Here is a 21698-nt window from a genome sequence, read left to right as displayed (position 1 = left end):
GAGCGGGAGAAAAGAGCGGGAGCGGGAGAAAAGAGCGGGAGAAAAGATGGAGAGAGAAAAGAAAGACGAGAGAGAAAGAGGAAAGACAGAGAGAGAGAAAAAAAAAGAGATACTAGCAGGTTCAGCAGGCTTAAAAGTGGATAATTCAGAAACCCTAACGAGATGCCTCCCAGGCTGTTGCGTGAGTCAAGGGAGGGAATATCAGGGGCTCTGGTAGTAATTTTCAAATCATCTTTAGCCCCAGGTGAGGTGATACATGATGGAGGACTGCTAACGTTATCCATCATTAAAAAAAAAGGAATGGAATCGACCAGGAAAATAGAGGCCAGTCAGTCTAACCTTGGTGATGGGCAAATTATCAGAAATAATTTGAAGGGATAGAATATATCTGTACTTGGAGAGAGACAGACTAATCAGGGATAGTCAGCACAAATTTATTAAGGGAAGGTTGTGGTGGACAAGTTTAATCAAATTTTTTTGAGAAGGTAACCAAAAGTATTTTTTCTGAACTCATTCATAGCATGAGGGTGTCATTGGCTAGGCCAGCATTCACTGCCCATTCCTAACTGCCAAAAGGGCAGTTGAGAGTCAACCACATTGTTCTGGGTCTGGAGTCACACGTAGGCCAAACCAGGAACAAATGGCAGTTTCCTTCCCTAAAGGGCATTGGTGAACCAGATGGGTTTCTCTTGACATACGACAATGGTTTTATGGTCACTATTAGACTTTTAATTCCAGATTTTTAATGAATTCAATTCCACCATCTGCTACAGTGGGATTTGAATCCAGATTCCCAGATGATTATCTGCGTCTCCAGATTACTAGTCTAGTGATAACACCACAATGTAATCGCCTCTCCATTTGATGAGGGAAACATATGAAATGTGGTCTACATGGATCTTAACAAGGATTTTGACAAGGCCTCTCATGGCAGACTGGTCAAAAAGGAAAGAGTCCATGGGATGTAAGGTGAAGCAGTACTTTTGATCTAAAATTAGTGGACAGGCAAGAAGCAGAGGGCGCTGGTAGAGGGATGTTTCTAAGACTGCTGAAAACAGACTTCCAAGGTTCCACAGGGTGTGATGCTGGGACCCATGCTTTTTGTGGTAGACATTAAGATTTGATGCAGATGTATGATCAAACAGTTTGCAGATGAAAATTGGTAGGGTGGTAAATTTTGAAGTTAAATTATAAAGCCTCAAACAGGGATATCAGCTGATTTGCCATCTGGGCAGAGCAATGGTAAATAGAATTCAACCCAGCAAGTGTGGGGTAATGTACTTGGGGAGGGCCAACAAGGCAAGGAATTTCACGATGAAGGGTAGGACTCTGGAAAGTACCGAAAATCTGAGTGTCCGCACATATCCAGATTCCTGAAGATGGCAGTGGCAGTGTAGGTAGGTAAACTGGTTAAGAAGGAATATGGGATACATGCCTTTATTAGTTGAGGTATAGAATACAAGAGCAAGGTGGTTATGCTGGAACTGTGTAAAGTTCTGGTTAGGCCACAAGTCAAGTTTTGCATGCAGTCTGGTCAGCACATTATAAGAAAGATGCAATATTGCACAAGACAGGGTACAGAGGAAACTTATCAAAATGCTGCCCAGACTGTAATGTCTGAGCCACGATTGTTTGCCTTGGAGCAGTGGAAGTTGAGAGGGGACCTGATAGAGGTGCATTAGATTAGGAAGAGCACAGATAGCTTGGATGGGAAAACACTTTTTCCACTAATAGAAGGGTCAGTAATCGGGGGCATATATTTAAGGTAAGCGGTAGAGGCTGACTTTTTAAAATCACCCAGAGGGTTGTGGGAGTCTGGAACTCACTGCCAGAAAGGGTATTTGAGGGTAAAAGGGGTTTTTGTAACATTTAAATAGTATTTAGATGTCCAATTGTATTGCCATAGACTCCAGGGTTATAGGTCAAAAGCTGTAAATGGATTAGTGTAGTCAGATCTTTGTTGTTCAGTACAGATAAAATGGGCCGAATGGCCTCCTTCTATGCTGTAAACATTGAAGTCTGACAGTGTAATCAAATAAAAATGATATTGAACTAAACGGGATTAGGTCAAAGGAGTAGATTTTACGCAGGAACTTAAGGGAAAACATGGAGAAACAAAGGAGCTTCGGTAAATGAAGAGTGTGATTTCGACTTAAAACAGATGAAGGCATGGTTTTTCAATAGTAAGGGGAAGGGAATGGGGTTGCACAAGAGACCAGAACTAAAGAAATGTGGAGTTCTGGATGGTTTGTAGGACTAGAGGAAGCTGAATTTGATGAGGAGGGACTGGAGTTGTAGCTATGTCTAATGACCACGGATGAATGTTTAATTGGAGCAAATTATAGCTCACCCAGAATTGAATATCAAACAAACAGACCAAAATCAGAGGCAGTGGAGGATTTGGTAAGAAATAGGTGGTAGACAGGAGATCCTAACTTTCTTTTGGCGACATGTTAAGATTTGGTATACCCAGAACTAGATTATGCTTTACTCAATGTCTGGAAAAGTATTAATTGTGAGCTACCATTTCCAAAATATGAAAAATTTTTACATGTTAAATGAAGTGACTGAGATACTTGGAAGTTTTGATTGTGACTCCAAAGAAAATTTGCAATACTGTTAAGAGTGAAAAAAAAAAACAACAAAATAGGACAAGATTAAAAATCAATTTAGTAGGTGATGAGGCAATTCTTAAAAAGCAAGTTCTTGTGAATTAATAGGTACAAACCAGAGCAATGAAAGAACCAAAAGAAGTTACTTTGTCCAAATTTCAATCAGTTTATGACCCAAAAGAGAAAAACAAAAAGGTACTTAATATCTGTCAGTTGGACTCAAGTGAGCAAGAGCAGCCTTTGGTAAATTTTGGACAAAGGCCTTTCAAGCATAATGTTAACAGTAGCAGCACAAATTTGTATTACTGCCAAACTCAACTGCACATCAAGGACCAAAAGGATCCTTCATAAATTAATCATAAAAGCCAGGTCATATCTGTCAGTGTATTGTCTTATATTTTTAATGATTTTTGTGAAATAGACTATCTTTCTGGATATATTTGAAACTCAAATATAAAGACTTACACACGATTTAACATTTTTAAATTAGTTACAAAGGAAGACAGATTGAGGATCAAGCCACCAAAAGCTAGTCAGATATTCAGGTGAAGGTTATATAAAAAATAAGTGATTATAAACTTAGAACTCAGTCCAGAGGAGAGACAATACAGCAATGACCAGTCAATTTCATAATATAAGTTTTCAAGAAGCAACTACAGTCTAATTATATATACCTATTATTAGATAGATAAAAGGCACCACCTGACAAGAAAAAAAGCAGAAAATCTATCAAGCTGAATCAACCCGGCATATAAAGCATTGCTAAAAGTGCTTGCACAATATTGGCAAAGTTGCAAACTTAATTTAGAGCATACATCAACCATTTGATAAGCTTAAACCATCTTATGAAACACATGTATTGTCACACTTAAAATCATCATTCTGAAGAGTTAAACATTATACTAAAGTGAACTCAGTTAAGGATGACAGATTGCAATGTTGCTGAGATTATTTCATGCGAATTTCAATCTTGCCGCTGCAACAATGCTGCAATTTTGAACCCATGTTGCTAAACTCGTGATGACGATGATTTGGACAACCATATCATTTTTGCATTTAGAGAGTTTGGAGACACTGTTAGAGATACAAGTTTGTATCATAATTCCTTTTATGATCACTGGCAGAGTTAACTGCTGCACTTTGTTCAATTTTTAAAATTTAGTTGGTGACAGGGTATACTTCATCAATATAATGAATTGTGTTGATCTCAATTGATCTGTTATGGCATTTTATGTTGTGAGTGAAAATCAAGTTCAGTTTGTAGATGAATTAAGGAGAAGATTGTACCAAAGCACACAGAAGCAAAGTATGTGAAAGTCTTCAATGCTGCCCTAATAACATTATAAATTTGAATAAATTTGTGCCAGTGGAGGGCATGTGTATTATGCAAGATCGTTAGAAATACTGGCCAAATGGTTCATCCAGCCTGTTTTATCATATGATTACAGCAGATCTAACTGTGGCCTTAACATCCACTTCCTGGCTACGTTCCATTGTCTTGAATTTCCCTGTCCACAAAAATCTAACACAGCTTTGAATGTATTCAGTGACACAGTCTCCACTGCTCACCGAGGAAAACAGCTCCAAGGACTTTAAAGCTTTAATGAAGAAATTCCTTCTATATCAATTTTGAATGGAAACCTCTAATTTTTAAATTGTGCCCTCCAGTTCTAGACTTCACCGAGAGGAGAAACATCCTTCCAGCATCTGCTCCATTAAAGACACCAGAATCTTATACATTTCAGAAAGATTATCCCTCATTTTTCTAAACACCAGTTGGTGCATCCCCAGCTTGCTTAACCTTTCGTTGCAAGACAAACCTTTCATCGCAGGAATCAGTCTGGTGAAGATTCTCTGGACTGCTTCCAATGCAAGTATTTCCTTCCTTCCTTACACAAGGAGACCAAAACTGTACACAATACTCCAGATGTGGTCTCAATGTTTTGTGGAGCTGCAGCAAGACTTTGCTGCATGCAATAAAAAGGACAACACATCATTTGTCTTTTTGTAATTCAAGTGTAAGAACACTCTTTTCTACTCTTCCTGTCAAATGGACAACCTCAAACTTTCTCAAATTACTTTATTTCCTAACTTTTGGCACTTAACCGATCAATTCCTTTGCAGACTCTTTGTTTTTTCCTCATAACTTACTTCCCAACTTATTTTTATCTCATCAGGAAAGATGTCTACAATACAATCTATCCTTTCATCCAAGTCATTTATATACACATTCTAAGTACTTGAGATTCCAGAACTGATACCTGTGGCATCCCACAAATTTGCTAACTTGAAAATGACCCATTTCTCCCAATTACCTCTTTGGGATAATCTACCACACTCATGATCTCTTACCTTGTGAGGTAATCTTTTATCTGGCAACTTAATGAATGTTTTGAAAATCCAAACATACACCTCTACCAGTTCCCCTTCATTCCATCCTCAGAGAGCTGTGATAAATTTGTCAAACATGGATTGGCTTTTACAAAATAATGACTAGTTGTATCATGCATTTTAAAAACACCACACAAACGTAAGGAAGAGGTGAATTTTCAAATATTCGACAGCATGTTAGATTTTCCAGTTAATTTTCCTTATTCTGTTGTGTCCTTGGGTTTCAAGATTTGAATATCTAATTTTAGCATAGATTAGAACCTCAATTTCAAGACAGACAATCATTTTTATTTGGTGTAAATGGAAATTTTAAATTTTTAAAATAGAATTTCCACTTAATTTGTTAAATCTAGGAACATAATCTGGAGTACGAAGTTCATTTACTCACCTGCACACTGTTGGCTTTGCAGTTGTTGAGAATTGCATGGGGAAGATGGCCGAGGGAACTGCATCTGATCTGTTCCTGGAGGCTGCAGATAACCTACTGATGAACTTTAAAGAGAAACAATGCTTACTATGTGTTTAAACTATCTGGATTTAGATCAGAAGTACGAGCTCCACTCTGGGCAAATCAATAAAAATTAATTATTCTTTGTTACACTTTGCAGGTCTTTTAATGCCGAGAGTAATTGTTTTCCACTTCGATCAGTTGCAATCTATTTTAACAGAAATGAAATGAAATGAAATACTGAGACACAGGGCATCTTTGGAGTTATAATTGTAGCCAACAAGACATGGTACAGATGTCTCGGAACTGACGATTATGAAAAACAGCTTGTCTAAAGTGAAAAATGCAGGATCGAAACAAGGCAGGAGTAAAAATGTGCAGGATCTCATTGCTAACAGCATATTTAAATTTGATGAAACTAATGGGCAAACCCAAAACATGGTATTTTACAACAAATCTAAACTTTTATATAAATAAAAGCATGACAGCAACCATACTCCTTGTATAAATGGTCAGAAATCATTGCAATGAAATCATCTCCAGGCTAAGTTAGAGCTGTTTAAGCGAGGGGTGGGATTTAAGTCGGAATTTCAATTGGAATTTCAACACAGGTTTTCAGTAAGTGATCAGAAATTCAAAAAACCTTGCTCAGAGCCAACTTCCAGTCTATGTTGAAACATGAGGGACAAAAGAAGACATTATTCAAGTCCTCAGAAGTTGGAACACAACATGGTTTCCCCTTTTTCACATTTTACCAGTGTTAAGAAGAAACAGTGGTAACTTAAGATTCTAACAGGAAGGTAATGGTTCTTCACCTTTTGTACCTACATGAAAGAAAGCATCATGAACCCTGAGTAAATCACAACAAGTGCAGTGGAATCATAATACTTCAATAATACTTTAGTTTGCTGTTTTGTGCATTCAGTAGAAGGGCATTCAATTCAGTTCCTAAATAGGATACTTATAATGGGAGATTTCAACACGCAATAATCAGAGACAGCAATGGAAAAGTAGTGTGAAATTTGATTAAAAGCAATCAACGACAACAGGAACTCAAAACTCTAAAGAATTCATAAAGATAACACGTTTGTATGCTAATGGAATAGAAAAGGAAGGCAAAGTTTTGCTCTTTTAAAAAAATCTAATCATAGGATGTGGGCATCACTGGCTAGGTCAGTACTTATTCCACATTGCTGTGGACAATGTTGTGATGAGCTGCCGTCTTGAACCACTGCTGTCCTTGGCATGTAGGGGCACCCACACAGCTGTTTGTTAGGGAATTGTGGGATTTGACCCAGTGGCACTGGAGGATCAAGCTTTATAGTTCTACCTCAGGATCTTGGATGGCTTGGATAAGACCTTGAAGACTTTGATACTCAGAGGCATCTGTTGCCTTTGTCCTTCTAGGTGGCAGCAGACTTATCTTGAAAAAGTGAAAAGTTGGAGGAGCCTTGGTGAGTTATTGCACCATATCTTGTAGAGATGGCACACACTATCACTGTGCAATGGTAGAGAAGGGAGTGAATGCTGAACATGAAGGTGGTGGATGGAAGGTCAATCATGTGAGCTACTTTGTCCTGCATTGTCATTTTTCTTGATTGCTGCCTGGATGAGTACAGCTCCAACAAGAGTACAGTATTTCATCAAACTCTTGACTTATACCTTGAAGATGGGAAACAGTCATTGGGGAGCCAAGTGTTGAGTTACTTGCAGTAGTATTCTGAACTGCTCTTGTAGATACTGTGGCTACATGATTGATCCAGTCCAGGTTTTGGTCAATGATAACTCCAAAAAGTTGAAAACGGGGAATTTAGCAATGACAATGCCATCGAGCATCAAGCATCAAGCATCAAGAAGTGATGGTTTCAAGAAGTGATGGTTAGATTCTCTATTGTTGGAAATATTATTGCCGAACAGCTGTGGGGCACAAATGCTACTTGCCACTTAGCCCAAGTCTGAGTGTTGTACAGATATTGCTGCACATGGGTACACAGACGACTGCTTCAGTGAATTTGTTGCGCTGAACCATGTGCGATCATCACTGAACAAGGTGAGCAATGAAGAAGCTGATGATTGGGCATATGGCACTATTCAAATGAATTCCTCCTGGGGCTGAGGTGACTGACCACCAACAACCATGACCATGGAGAGATTTTCCCCACTTTTCATTGACAGCAGTTTTGCTAGGGATCCTTGATGCTGTAGTTGCTTGAATGTGGCCTTGACTGCAAGGCCAGTGTCTCTCATCTCAATTCTGCAGTTCAGCACTTTTGTCCATGTTTGGACCAAGGCTGCAATGAGGTTGGGAGCTGAGCGGCTCCTGGCCTAAGTGAGAGGTCATTTTTAAACATATTTGGTACCTGCCACTTGGTAGCACTGTTCGTGATCCGTTTCATCTTTTTCCTGATCATCGAAAGTAGAGTGAATGGGTGGTAATGGGCCAAGTTGAATTTGTGCTGCATTCTGAACTTAGGACATATCTGGACAATCTTCCATAGTCAGATGGATGTAAGTGTTGTAGATGTACTAGCACAGCTTCGCTAGGAGTGTACCAGGTTCTGGCGCACAAGTCTTCAGTAATATTGTAAGAATGTGTCATCACTCACAACATTTGCAATATCCAGCATCTTCAGCTGTTCCTTGACATCACAGGCAGTTAACTGAATTGATTGAAGACTAGCATCTATGATACGGAGGACCTGTGGAGGAAGCCGAGATGGATAATCCAATTGGCACTTCTGGTTGAAGACTGCCACAATACTTCAGCTTTGTCTTTACACTAATATACTTTACTCCCATATCATTCAGAATGAGAATATTGTGGAGCCTTTACCTTCTGTTAGTCGTTGAATTGTCTACCACCAATTGTAACTAGCTGTGACAAACCGCAGAGATGAGATCTGATTTGTTGGTTGTGGGATTGCTTCAGCTGTCTATTGCATCATGCTTATACTGTTTGGAATGCAAGTAGACTGGTGTTGCAACTTCATTGGAACCTTTATGTAGTATGGGATGCAGTAGACCTAAAAGTTTGTTGTTATTAACATGATAACAGCAAGAAAAATGGAGCAAGTATAAGAGCTAAGTGAAATTAAATTTCAACACATCTCCAACATTTTCCTCATCACCCAAAACTTGAATTTAACATTCCTCAAAATTCTTGAGATTAGGACTGAACTACTGTTGCTGAAACATGTCAAAGTCAGATATAGTTCAGAATGAAAAGAAAAAATAACCATTTCATGAAGTAATAAAGTGGACAGCTTAAAACATTTCACCAAAGACACTGACCTCATACTATTTTGTTGAGTTGGTGGGATAACACTGTAATAGACTGGCATTCCTGCAGAAGGTAAAGGCCCTTGGTTTGAATGACTTGGGATTAGAATTGGCTGATGATAAGACTGTTGACCCACTCCTTGAGAGCCTGGAGTTAATGATATCTAAATTTTAAACATATAAGAAGATAGATAACTTGAAGCTTTTCGGACAGCGTTGAAGCCAAAAACCAAAAAAATTATTCAAGTATCAATTAATAATCAGTTTTTTAAAGCTTTTTAACATGTTAGCTAACAGTCTATTGGATAACATGCAGGATCAGAACAAGAAGTGGCAAGTACAATTTTTTTTAAACCACATATCAGGCAATGAACTTCTCCAACAATAAAGAGCATGCGTACTCATACTCTCTTGATATTGAGCAACATTGTCACTGCTGGATTTACCAGAAAATCAAAGTCTTAAGGATCACAACTGACAACAAAATTAACTAATCAAGACATAATAATATGTTGGCTTCTTTAACAGATCAGAGATAATGTAATCTGACAAAAGAGGCTCATCCCTTATTCCTTTAAGGCTCTCGATCAACAAATCATAAACCGAGTGTTCTTGAATTCCCTTTCTTGGACTGCTGCGATTCCATCAACATCGAGGAAGTTTACACTATTCCAGACAAAATAGTCTGCTTGGTTAGCACTCCATTTCGTGGTTTCAAATACCTTTCATCATTGATCAATGTGCCCTGACTGTAACATGCACAATAGACACTGTTCTTGCATCAAATTGCTAAGGCATGTCTAGGAGCATTCTCCAAGAAAATGCACACCACCCTGATTTATATAAAGGTCACAAACACAAAATCCTGGAACTTTTTACTTCCTGGCACTGTGGGAACACCTTCAGTGTACGGACTGCAGGATTTAAAAAAAAAAGAAAATAGCTCATGACCACATTTTTATGGGAACCTAGGGGTGCTGCACTGCCAGTGTCATACTGATAAGAGAATTGATATTTAAAATCTTTTCAATTTCAGGGAGTATTAAACAGCTTAATTGCGAAGTGACTGTGAACTGTTCCAAACAACCCAAATTTAAGAAAGACACCAGACGTAGGCAGAGGTAGTGGCATCACAGGTTCTCCATCCTATAATGTGATTACCAAGCATGCAGTGACTTTGGGGAAGCTAGCAGACTGATGAGAAGTTTATGGCACCGGCTATTTCTAAATAAACTGCATCAGGGTATGTTATTGGACCCGCCAGGATGGAATACAGTAAGTTACATGTTAGTAACACAACTGATTGCATTTTATTTTAAACCAAATATTAACCTTCTTCATTAAAACAACTGGTTGAGGCCAGGGGCATGTCTTGGTAATTTGACCAAAAAAAACTGATATTTATCATTAGCTTCAAACTTTACTATTTCTTGAAGTGGATAGCAAGATAAGTTAAAATCACTTAAAGTGACATACCTGATAGGATTGCATTGAAGGATACTGGACCATCATGCTTTGTATCTGATTGCCCATATTGCTATGTTGGCCACTCACAACATTTTGATTTTGAGGCTGAACACTAACCAAGCCCTGGTAGCTCTGCTGTTGACTTGACATCACTGTTTGAAAGCCTGCAACAACATAATTACAAATTTATAATTTAGTCGATCTCTACCAAAAAGTGGACACGGCCCAAACAATATGAAGGACTTATAATGCCTTGGAACATAAGCATTGATAAAATGCCATTACAAGAAAATCCTGTGGAGTTCAAATTCTATTTGATAATATGAAAATTTTCAAAATGATGGATCTTTTTATTTAATTCTGCATTACATCATGTGGTACCTTCAAATTACATTTCTTTCTCAAATCACATTGTCTTATTTAAAAGAAAAGCATCCAGATCACACTTTATTCAAAATAATCTGGCCACTTTCATTTTAAAGAGCAGGTGCAGAAGAAATATGCCATTTTAGTAAAAATAACAATTCTTACTATTTATAATTTTATTCAATCTTGTGGATTTTAGTAGGATTTTACTTAACAAAGCAGAATTGTATCTTCTTTCAATGTGTGTTAAGTCACCTGCACTAATATTTCATCTAATTCTTGCTAATTTTGCTTCTCTTATGCCTTGCTCACAATTGTGATGCATCCAGGTCTGCATTAGACAAGCAGATTGACAGCACAGATGGTGCAAAGAGATTAGAGAAATAATCTTCAATGTTTTATGTCATGTGTAAGAACTGCAGATTCATTTACAGGTAAACCAGACGATATTTTCAAATCAACCAGTTTAAAAGATATTATCACACATCTCTGGAGTAAATGGGAGTTGAACTAGGTGTCCTAGCTCAGAAGTAGGGACATTACCACTCCACCACAATTAGCCCTATAAAACTTGAATCTGAGTTCTGGATTACTTGTTAAGTGACATTACCACCCCTAATGGTGAGCCAAACATCTCCACAGTTGATTCAGTGTAGGTGATGCTCAATGGAATTTGTAGTCTTGGGGTTCTTGTGGTGCCGAGAGACCCAGGTTCAAGTCACAGCAGCTCTAGACATGAGTAATGACATCTCTGAACAGGGCTATTAGGAGATAGATATCGAAAAATACAAATAACTGGTTTTGTGTCCTTGAAGAGGCAGCATGCAGTTTCCACCAATATTCTTGAGGTCTTTAGAAAATGGGGACCACAGGGGTAGAGTACCTTATTGCCTCATCTAACTCAGTTATGGATTAATCGCCTTCTTTTCACTTTGCCTTTTCCATTGTTGATGGTATTGCATTGACCTTACCAGGCTTTGCATCTAAATTGATTGCTTGGAAACATGGACACTGGTAGATAAGTTAACAAATATCACTGGTGATTTAGTTGTGGAAAAAGCGCCAGTTGTACGTAATAACACTTCTGGATATAAAAATAGAAAAGTTTCTAGTAGAAAAAAAAGTGTTCAGTTGTGCATGAAAGCAATTTATTTTAAAAGCTGCTGGCTCTTGTGGAGCAGTGGTAGTATCCCTATCTGAGTCAGGATGCCTGGGTTCAAGTTCCACTTGCTCCAAAAAGTGTAATAACATTTCGGAACATGGTGTTGAGAAATTTGAAGAGAGGGCTGGGTTTTGCCACCAGCAGTGTTCATTTGCTCAGTTCATTAGTTGGAGGATTCAACGGTAGGTCCACCACAAAAAAACACTGTTTTAGGGCTCTTGTGGCACAGTGGAAGTGTCCCTGCCTCTCACCCAGAAAGTCCTGGTTCAAGTTTCACCTGTGCCAGAGGTGTGTCATCTCATGTTTGAACAGGTTGTTTAAAGTAACCAAGAGCTGAGTTATGAGGAGAGCTCTTGTGGTGCAGTGGTACTCTGTCTACTGCTGGTTCAGAAAGCTCAAGTTCAAGTCCCACCTGCTTCAGAGATGTCAAAACATGACTGAACAGGTTGAATATAATCAGAATTCTGATGAGTTAGAAAATATATCGTTCGTATCCTACAAAAGTAAATAAGTTATCGCTATTCAAGGTGATAATTCAACATCAGCTTACAAACCCAAAGTATAAATTTTAAAAAGTGACCAAATTTACAAACTATGTTAGAGGATACAAAATACCTAATAAATTATTTCTGCATTTAAATGAATTAAATGTTTAAAAATCCCATCACAACTTGAGACTTTTCAACCATTCAGTAAAATGTTAAACTAACAGGCATTAGAAAACAGCATTATTTTCCAATCGACCTGCTCAGAAATGTTATTACACATCTCTGGAGCAGGTGGGACTTGAACATGGGTCTCCTGAGACAGAGGCAGGGATACTACCACTGTGCGAGAAGAGTGTATTAGACAAAGTGTACTGTATTCTCTACTAAGCAGGAACACCCAAAAACAATGTCATATTTTAAGTAAAATGCTCAATGGCCAAATTTCATGGAAGATGCTCTCCATGACAACCAGATAAAGTTCACACTAAAGGTGGCAAGAGACTGCAGCACGACCATGTACATTTTTCAATTATTTCAACACTGCACAGCAAATCACCATCAACATCCCCTGAAGAGAGCAAAGCAGGGCAGGGTAAATGGATGGTTCAGAACCTTTCCTCAGGATTACAAGCATCATTCCATTTTTAGATGTTTTTATTCATTTCCCATCACCAAAATGGAGAAATAACAGGAGTATTTGGTACCAAAGACAATTCAGTAGGAGTTAAAGAAATTTTCTACAATCCTACTTTAAGCAGAAAATACACTTAATTTCTTACGTTTCACAACAAACCAAATCAGAGTACAATCCCCCCTTTTTTTTTTAAAAATCAAATTATATTAATCTTCAGATTCACTGAATTTCAGTTAAGCAACATGCTATTCAGGCATTTACAAAAAAATACAGGTTCCAAGATCTGTTTCATCATATTTCATTTTGATTTTGTAAACCATCAAACTGGACATTTCCCCCGTGGTTTATGAAGCAGCTGAAAAAGAGACCGGTTCACTGTGAGAAATCTAGCACTCTCAGACAGTGCTCCGGCCTCGTATTCAACAGCTCGTGGAAATACTGATGATAAATTCATATTCAACATCCTTCAAACATATGCCAGAGTGGAGACCAACAAGTTGACAAGTTCAAAGAAAATCATTCAGCACCTCTGATTTTCACAAAATGGTTTAATTTTGTTTCTTTTTGGACAATAATAAATGTGACCAACAGCATAATTCTTTAACTTCCTCTGTTCTCAGGAGACATTTCCAAGGACTTCAAGATGATCAATTAAATGAAAAATGTAAGTGATTAGATTCAAAAACAGATTTGAAAACAAGAAAGAAAATGAGCACAAACAGAAACCAACCTGTTTGCTGGGCAGTTTGTGACAATGGCTGGTTCTGCTGAGTGTTGTAATGGATAGGGGCTACAGGTCGATACTGTTGATTAGAATGGGGGTACTGACCTGGAGCACAGTAACAACTAGACAGCTGAAAAAGGAAAAGAAAAACAGTTCTTAAAGAGGATTGTTGCTGTGAAACATGAGCCAAAAGGTTTATTTTGTATCAACACAATAAGCAATCATTTCATTCGCACCAAAATCTGTTACAAGAGCACTGCTCATTTAAATACACCATCAATATATTGTGGGCATTGTATTTAAGTATTGTCCCCATATACCAGTTATTCAATCCCCTTTAAGGACCCCAAAAGATTATACATCTGTATAATCATTTTGTATATGGGCCTTTTTCATATATTATTAGAAGTATCAGTGTACAGTTTACCAAGGTAACGTGATGCAACATTAATGCTTGTTACCCAGTTTTGCAATGTAAGCTTCTGCTTTCAGTTCAATTCATCTTCTCTCAAAATTCTTCTGTATTTTGCACAAATCAGTTTGTTATGGATGCAAAGCAATCTAAGAATAGTAGTCCAGAGTGGAATTTGGTCACCAAATTCCAATGTGCGTTTTATAAACCAAACAACAGATGAACTCTGAAGGAGTAGGCTAGCATAAACACCATTTCACTTCGGAATGAGCAGTCAGTCATTAATGACGCATCTGGCCCCAAGACCGTTTTCAACGCTCCCTATAAACTGTACACTCAACTATTTGGAATACTTCGCACTCTGAAGTAGACATTTTGCTCACACCAGCAAAGTTGGGCAGTGTTGACGTGTTAGATATTGGCCTATATTAAGAACAAAAACCAGTGATTGAAGGAACAGGAGGTTCGAGTGAGATAGATTGGAAAGTGTGTCTTGACACATGGAACAGGCAGGGAGAAAGGTGAGGAATGAAGAGTCTGACAAGACCTCAGTTCATTGGAGACAGAAGGTAGGCAATGAATTAATGAGACCTGTGAGAGGTGATCATTAAAAGAAAGGCACGTTGGAGCCAGTGAGAGGTGGAGGTGGATGGCACAAGGCACATTTGAGGGTAAGAAGAATGGTGAGAAGGAAAAGGTTTCCCTCTAAGATACATGGTGCATGCCAAGCTGCAATTTACAATGGACTGTGCATCGAAATAAATAGACTGCTTGCAATTTCTGAAAGTTCAGTGACTTTCAAAATGCTCACTGAAAATAGTAGTGCTCTAAAAAGCGTGTATCCCAGCCAATACAACAAAAGGAGGGAATACTGTGCATTATGCTCTGTCCCAACGGTTGATGAGACAATCATACATAAGAATCTCACTTTGTAATAAAGAGAATTAATGCCACAAGGAGGCAACGGTGTATTGGTATTGCTGGACTAGTAATCTATGGCAGAAGATGGAACAGGATTTTTTTTTAAACAATCTAGAACTAAAATATCTAATTATGACCATGAAAACATTGTTAATAATGGTAAAGGGCCATCTGGTTTACCAATACCATTGAAACACAGAAACACAGAAGATAGGAGCAGGAGCAGGAGGCCATTCGGACCTTCTAGCCTGCTGCACCATTCTTCGCAATCACGGCTGATCGTCCAACTCAGTAGCTTAATCCTGCTTTCTCACCATAAGCTTTGATCTCATTCACCCTAACAGCTATATGTAGCCGCCTCTTGAATACATTCAATGTTTTGGCATCAACTACTTCCCGTGGTAATGAGGTCCACAGGCTCACCACTCTTTGGGTGAAGAAATGTCTCCTCATCTCCATCCTAAATGGTGTACCGCAAATCCTCAGACTTAGACCTCCGGTTCAGGACACACACCATCAGGAACATCCTCCCCGTATCTACCCTATCTAGTCCTGTAGAATTTTAAGTCTCTAGGAGATCCCCCTTCATTCGTTTGAACTCCAGCAAAAACAATCCTAACAAAGTCAATTTCTCCTCATATGTCAGTCTTGCCATCCCCAGAATCAGCCTGGTAAACCTTCATTGCACTCCATGGACAGCAAGAGCATCCTTCCTCAGAAAGAAAGATCAAAACTGCATACAATATTCTAGGCGTGGCCTCACCAAGGCCCGGTATAACTGCAACAACTCTTCCCTGCTCCTGTACTTGATACTTCTCGCAATGAAGGCCAACATACCATTTGCCTTCTTTGATGCCTGCCGCACTTGCACGCTTACCTTGAGAGACTGGTGGAATGAAATCTGCCATCCTTGTCTCGATAAGCCTACATGTGACTCCAGATCCATAGCAAAATGGTTCACTCTTAAACGTACTCTGAAATGGCAACTCAATTATACTAAACTGCTGAAATGTCTCAAATCGAGCAATGACATATGATGGCACCCAAACAAAAGCACACTTAGCCCTGTCAACCCTGAAAAGTCCTCCTTACCAATATATGGCTTCTAGATACAAAACTAGCTGGCAAACCTGTCTCACGGAGTAGTCATAGTCACTGAATCATACCTTATAGATAGCAGGAGAATTGTGTATGCGTGGGTCTTGCCTTGCCGGCAAAATAAAAAGCAACAGAGGTGGCAACAAAGTGAAATACAATTAGGAAGCAGTTGTCCTTCATGTACTGAACACTGGTTCCAGAAGCCATGCTGCCTTATGGCATTAAGTCAAACATGGGCAAAGAAATCGCCTCATCACCACTGAGCACCTCCTCCAACCACCAATGAATCCATACTCCTCCATATTGAATGCCTTTGCAGAAAGAACAGAGGAGGGAAAGGTCCGCAGAATGTAATCTGGATGAGGTCATCAATGTCCATAACCAAGAGTGGCTCAGCAACATGATTACTAAGCCCTAAAGGATACCACTGCTAAACTGGATCTGTGGCAGATGGTGAGGGAACTAACAAAGAAACTGGAAGCAGAGTACACCACATGTCTCTTTGAGCCCGCTCCACAATTCAGTGTGATCATGGCTGTAACAACAGGAAAAAAAGTCCACATTATTTCTACGTCACAAGCGCGTTTGCCACAGAGGCATCGGCCCATGACAGTATTGACCATAAAGTCCTTGTGGAGATAAAGTTCCTTCTTCACAAACAGTACACGCTTCATAATGTTGTGTGGCTCTACCAGCACCTTAAATGTGATTGATTTCAAAGAGATCTACTAACTCAAGTCTGGACATCTCGGGGTGCTGTATGCCAACTACAGCAACAGAACTGGATTCAACCACAAATCTGGAACCTCATGGCCTAGTTTAAACACAGCCAGGAGGTAACCCTGGTAAAACAGGGTGCAGGAAGTCATACCTGAAAATGAGGTATCAATCTAGTAAGCTACAAAACAGGGTTACTTGTGTATTAATCAGCATATGCAGCAAGTGATAGACAGGGCTAGACAATTTGACAACCAACTGGTCAGAACTGAAGTCTGCAGTCTTGCCACAGCCAATTATGAATAGTAGACAATTCAACAATCACTGGGGCAGGAGGCTCCACAAACAGCCCAATTCTCAATGATACAAGAGCCCAGTATATCAGTGCAAAAAGAAAACACTGAAGCATTTGAAACAACCTCCAGCCAGTTGTGCCAAGTGGACTACCTCCTCCTGAGGCACCAAGTATCATAGAGGCCAGTTTTCAACTAATTCAATTCACATCCGACGATATCAAGAAATGGTTAAAGACACTGGATACTGAAAGGCTATGGGCCCTGACAATAATCTGGTATTTGTACTGAAGACTTACATTCCAAAACTTGCTGGACCCCTAGTCAAGCTGCTCCAGTACAGCTACAGTACAGATATCTACCAAACAAACAATGTGGTAAATTGCTTAGGTTTGTTCAGTATACAAAAAAGGTCAAATTCAACTGGCCTATTACCGTCCCAGTAGTTGACTCTCCACATCATCAGTAAAGTGATTGAAAGGGTTATTAACTGTGCTATTGAGGAGCACCTGCTTACAGATGCTTAGTTAAGGTTTCTCCAGGGCCACTGAGCTCCTGACCTAATTTCAGAATTGGGCTGAAAAGTGGCAAGTATCATTCCACATAAGAGCTAGACAATGGCTATCTCCACCAGAGATTCTAACCATCTCTCCCGAACTCAAATGTCATTACCATTGGTAATACATTGATGTTGATGGCAATGACCAGAAAGTAAACTGGATGAGCTATGTGGAGAAGTTGTTTCCCCTTGTGGAACAGTCTATGACCAGAGGGCATAATCTCAAGTTTAACGGGTTGCTCACTAAGACAGAGTTGAAGAATTCTTTTTCTTTCAGAGGGGAATGAATCGGTGGCATTTTTTTGAATGCAGAGGGCGGTAAAGACTGGGTCATCAAGTATATTCAGGGCCGAGATTAAAAATCTGTCAATTAGTAAGGGGATCAAAGCAAACCTATGGCTTATAGTCTTATAAATATGGTACCAGGTCACAGGCGAGGAATACAGCAGGAAGTAACTCACCTCCTGATTTCCCAAAGCCTGTCCACCGCCTACAAGGCACAATTCAGGACCTCGATAGAATACTCCTCACTTGCCGGGACAAATGTAACTACACCAACACTCAAGAGGCAGCCCACTGATTGGTAGTACATCCTTGAAACTTTCACTCCCTCCATACCAATACACAGTGGCAGCAGCTGGTATTATCTACAAGTGTCCCACAACAACTCTCCATGGCTCCTTACACAGCACTTGCGAAACCCACAACCGATTTCATCTGGAAGGACTAGGGCAGCAGATACATGGAGTTGCTCACCATCTTGAACTGGAAATATATTGTCATTCCTTTCAGTGTTGCTGGGTCAAAATATTGGAATTCCCTCCACAACAGTACTGTAGGCGTATCTACACTAATGGACTGCAGCAGCAGTTCCAGAAAGCCAAATCACCATCTTTTCAAGGCTACAAGGGATGAGCAATAAAAATGCTGGCCCAGCCAGTGAAGTGGGTTTCAGAGTGGTGGGTCTAAGTCAATGCTTTGGTTGGGTTTAGTTAAGTTTAGCAAGAGCTGCCATATTTATTATAATCTTATAACAAGTGTCCTTTTCAAATCATACAGGGTCCTATACTGCATTGCCTCCTGCTACTTCATAATAGGAACCAGTCATCTGCAGGAAATTTATTTATCTTGCAAATTCAAATCCTCGAAACCAAATGACAGCATCCCATTCACAGTTTTTAAGATAATCAGCAAGCCACTCATTCAGTAAAGGAGACAGTACTTGGTAATGTGCAATATTGTTTGAGTCACTCTACAAGTGTAAGAGGGATTTCTACAGAGGCTTCTGCTGTGGAGGCTGCCTGCACAGGTGCCTTGGCTTTGCTGAATCTGTTTAACATGGATGATTTTTGCCAATGTACTTCAAAGCTTGGTGTTCATAGATGGGGTCTGTCACAGGAAACTTGTTCACAACTTCCTGTGCTTCCCATTCCTTGATGCAGAAGATATTTAATGGCAGATTTTCACAGGAAGGTTGCTCCCCACGCTGTGCTGAGATGGAAGGCAGACAGTGGTACTTAGGTTGAACAGGTAATCCCGGAGTGGTAAGTCAAGTGTAGCATGATGATTTCAACCAGCTAATGGGTTTTGGATGATGTGTTGGGGAGTGATTCTTGAAATGAAAGGAAGTCAATGGAGGAGCCCAGTTAGGATGCACATTGTTGCATTTAATTGAAACAGAAACTTGGGCAACTCAGGGAGAGGAATGGTTGTTGGAAGTTCTGGGATTTAGATGCTTTAAAAGAAATAGGGAGGGTGGAAAAAGAGGTGGGGGAGTGGCATTGCTAGTCAGGGCCAGTATAGCAGCTACTGAAAGGCAGTTTGAGAATGATATGTCTACAGAGTCAGTTTGGGTTGAGGTCCGGAACAAGAAAGGAGCAGTCACTTTGTTGGGGGTTTTTTACAGACCCCCTAATAGTTGCAGAGAAGTAGAGGAGCGGATTGGGAGGCAGATACTGGAAAGGTGCAGAAGTCACAGGGTTGTAGTCACGGGTGACTTCAACTTTCCAAATATTGATTGGAAACATTTTAGTTGTAATAGTTTAGATAGGGTGGATTTTGTCCAGTGCGTTCAGGAAGGATTCCTGACACAGACAGACCAACACGAGGAGAGGCCACTTTGGATTTGGTGCTTGGCAATGAACCGGGCCAAGTGTTAGACCTGTTGGTAGGAGAGCATTTTGGCGGTAGCAATCATAACTGTTACTTTTACAATAGTCATGGAAAAGGATAGGTACATACAGCAGGGTAAAGTTTACAATTGGGGGAAGGGTAATTACAATTCTGTTAGGCAAGAACTGGGTAACATAAATTGGGAACAGATGCTGTGAGGGAAGAGCACCACAGAAATGTGGAGATTGTTTAAGGAATGCATACTGCATGTGCTCGATATGTTTGTCCCTAGCAGGCACAGAAGATGCAGTCGAGTGAGGGAGCCATGGTTCTCAAGAGAGGTCGAGCGACTGGTTAAGAATAAGGAGACTTATGTAAGGTTTAGGAAAAGAGGAACGGAAAAGGCTCTAGAGGGATACAAGTTAGCCAGGAAGGAGCTGAAGAAAGGGCTTAGGAGAGCTATAAGGGGGCATGAGAAAACCTTGGCGGATAGGATCAAGGAAAACTCCAAGGCTTTTTACATGTATGTGCAGAACAACAGAATGACCAGAGAAAGGGTAGGGCCAATCAAGGATTGTAAAGGGAATTTGTGCACAGAGCCTAAAGAGACAGGAGAGGTCCTTAATGAATACTTTTCTTCGGTATTCACAACTGATGTGACCTAGTTGTAGAGGAGGACAGTGTGAAACAGGCAGGTAGGCGAGAGGAGGTTGATGTTAGTAAAGAAGATGTGCTAGGAATTCTGAGGAAGTTGAAGTCCCCTGGGCCTGATGGGATTTATCCAAGGATTCTATGGGAAGCGAGGGAAGAGATTGCAGGGCCTTTGGCGATGATCTTTTCGTCCTCACTGTCCACGGGTATAGTGCCGGAAGATTGGAAAGAGGCAAACGTCATTCCCTTGTTCAAAAAAGGGAACAGGGATAACCCTGGAAATTACAGGCCAGTTAGTCTTACATCAGTGGTGGGCAAATTATTGGAAAGGGCTCTGACAGATAGGATTTATGATCACTTGGAAAGGCACAGTTTGATTCATGATAGTCAGCATGGATTTGTGAGGGGTAGATCATGCCTCATAAACCTTATTGAATTCTTTGAAGAGGTGACCAAACACGTGGATGAAGGTAGAGCAGTGGATGTGGTATACATGGATTTAAGTAAGGCGTTTGATAAGGTTCCCCATGGTAGGCTCATGCAGGAGGTAAGGAGGCATGGGATAGGGGGAAATCTGGCAGATTGGATTCAGAATTGGCTGACCCTTAGAAGACAAAGGGTGGTAGTGGATGGAAAATATTCAACATGATGCTCAGTTACGAGTGGAGTACCACAAGGATCGGTTCTGGGTCCTCTTCTATTTGTGATTTTTGTAAATGATTTGGATGAAGGAGTGGTGGAAGGGTGGATTAGCAAGTTCGTGGACGATACGAAGGTGGGTCGCGTTATGGACAGTGTGGAGGGCTGTTCTAGGTTACAAAGGGACAGTGATAGAATGCAGAGCTGGGCTGAGAAGTGGCAGATGGAGTTTAACCCTGAAAAAAGTGTGAGGTGATTCATTTTGGAAGGACAAACTTGAAAGCAAAATCCAGGGTTAACGGAAAGATTCTTGGCAGTGTGGGGGAGCAGAGGGATCTTGGGGTTCATGTTCACAGTTCCCTGAGAGCTGCCACCCAGGTGGATAGAGTTGTTAAGAAGGCGTATGGTGTGTTAGCTTTCATAAATAGAGGGAGTGAGTTCAAGAGCCGTGAAGTTATGCTCCAGCTATACAAAAGCCTGGTTCGGCCACTTCTGGAGTATTGTGTCCAGTTCTGGTCACCTCATTACAGGGAAGATGTGGAAGCGTTAGAAAAGGTGCAGAGGAGATTTACCAGGATGTTGCCTGGAATGGAGGGAAGGTCTTACGAGGAAAGGTTGAGAGAGCTAGGGCTTTTCTCTTTAGAATGACGAAGGATGAGAGGTGACTTGATAGAGGTATACAAAATGGTCAGAGGTATAGATAGAGTAGACAGCCAGAGACTTTT

General features: G+C 40.1%; 1 protein-coding gene across 5 annotated transcripts in view; it reads right to left on the bottom strand.

Moving 5' to 3' along the window:
* Nucleotides 1–21698, bottom strand: part of LOC109915632 (R3H domain-containing protein 1) — a 111292-nt gene that overhangs the window by 52948 nt on the left and 36646 nt on the right. For all 5 annotated transcript variants that reach the window (XM_048598744.1, XM_048598740.1, XM_048598742.1 and 2 more), the window contains 4 exons: nucleotides 13578–13701; nucleotides 10207–10361; nucleotides 8743–8894; nucleotides 5392–5495 (listed from right to left, as the gene is read on the bottom strand). In XM_048598744.1, coding sequence (XP_048454701.1) covers nucleotides 5392–5495; nucleotides 8743–8894; nucleotides 10207–10361; nucleotides 13578–13701 — 535 coding nt within the window. The remainder of the gene's footprint in view (nucleotides 1–5391; nucleotides 5496–8742; nucleotides 8895–10206; nucleotides 10362–13577; nucleotides 13702–21698) is intronic.

Source organism: Rhincodon typus, chromosome 7 (assembly GCF_021869965.1).
Source record: "Rhincodon typus isolate 14 chromosome 7, sRhiTyp1.1, whole genome shotgun sequence".
Classification (NCBI taxonomy): domain Eukaryota; kingdom Metazoa; phylum Chordata; class Chondrichthyes; order Orectolobiformes; family Rhincodontidae; genus Rhincodon; species Rhincodon typus.
The sequence above is the reverse complement of the archived record's forward strand: the minus strand, read 5'-3'. Positions and strand labels throughout refer to the sequence as shown.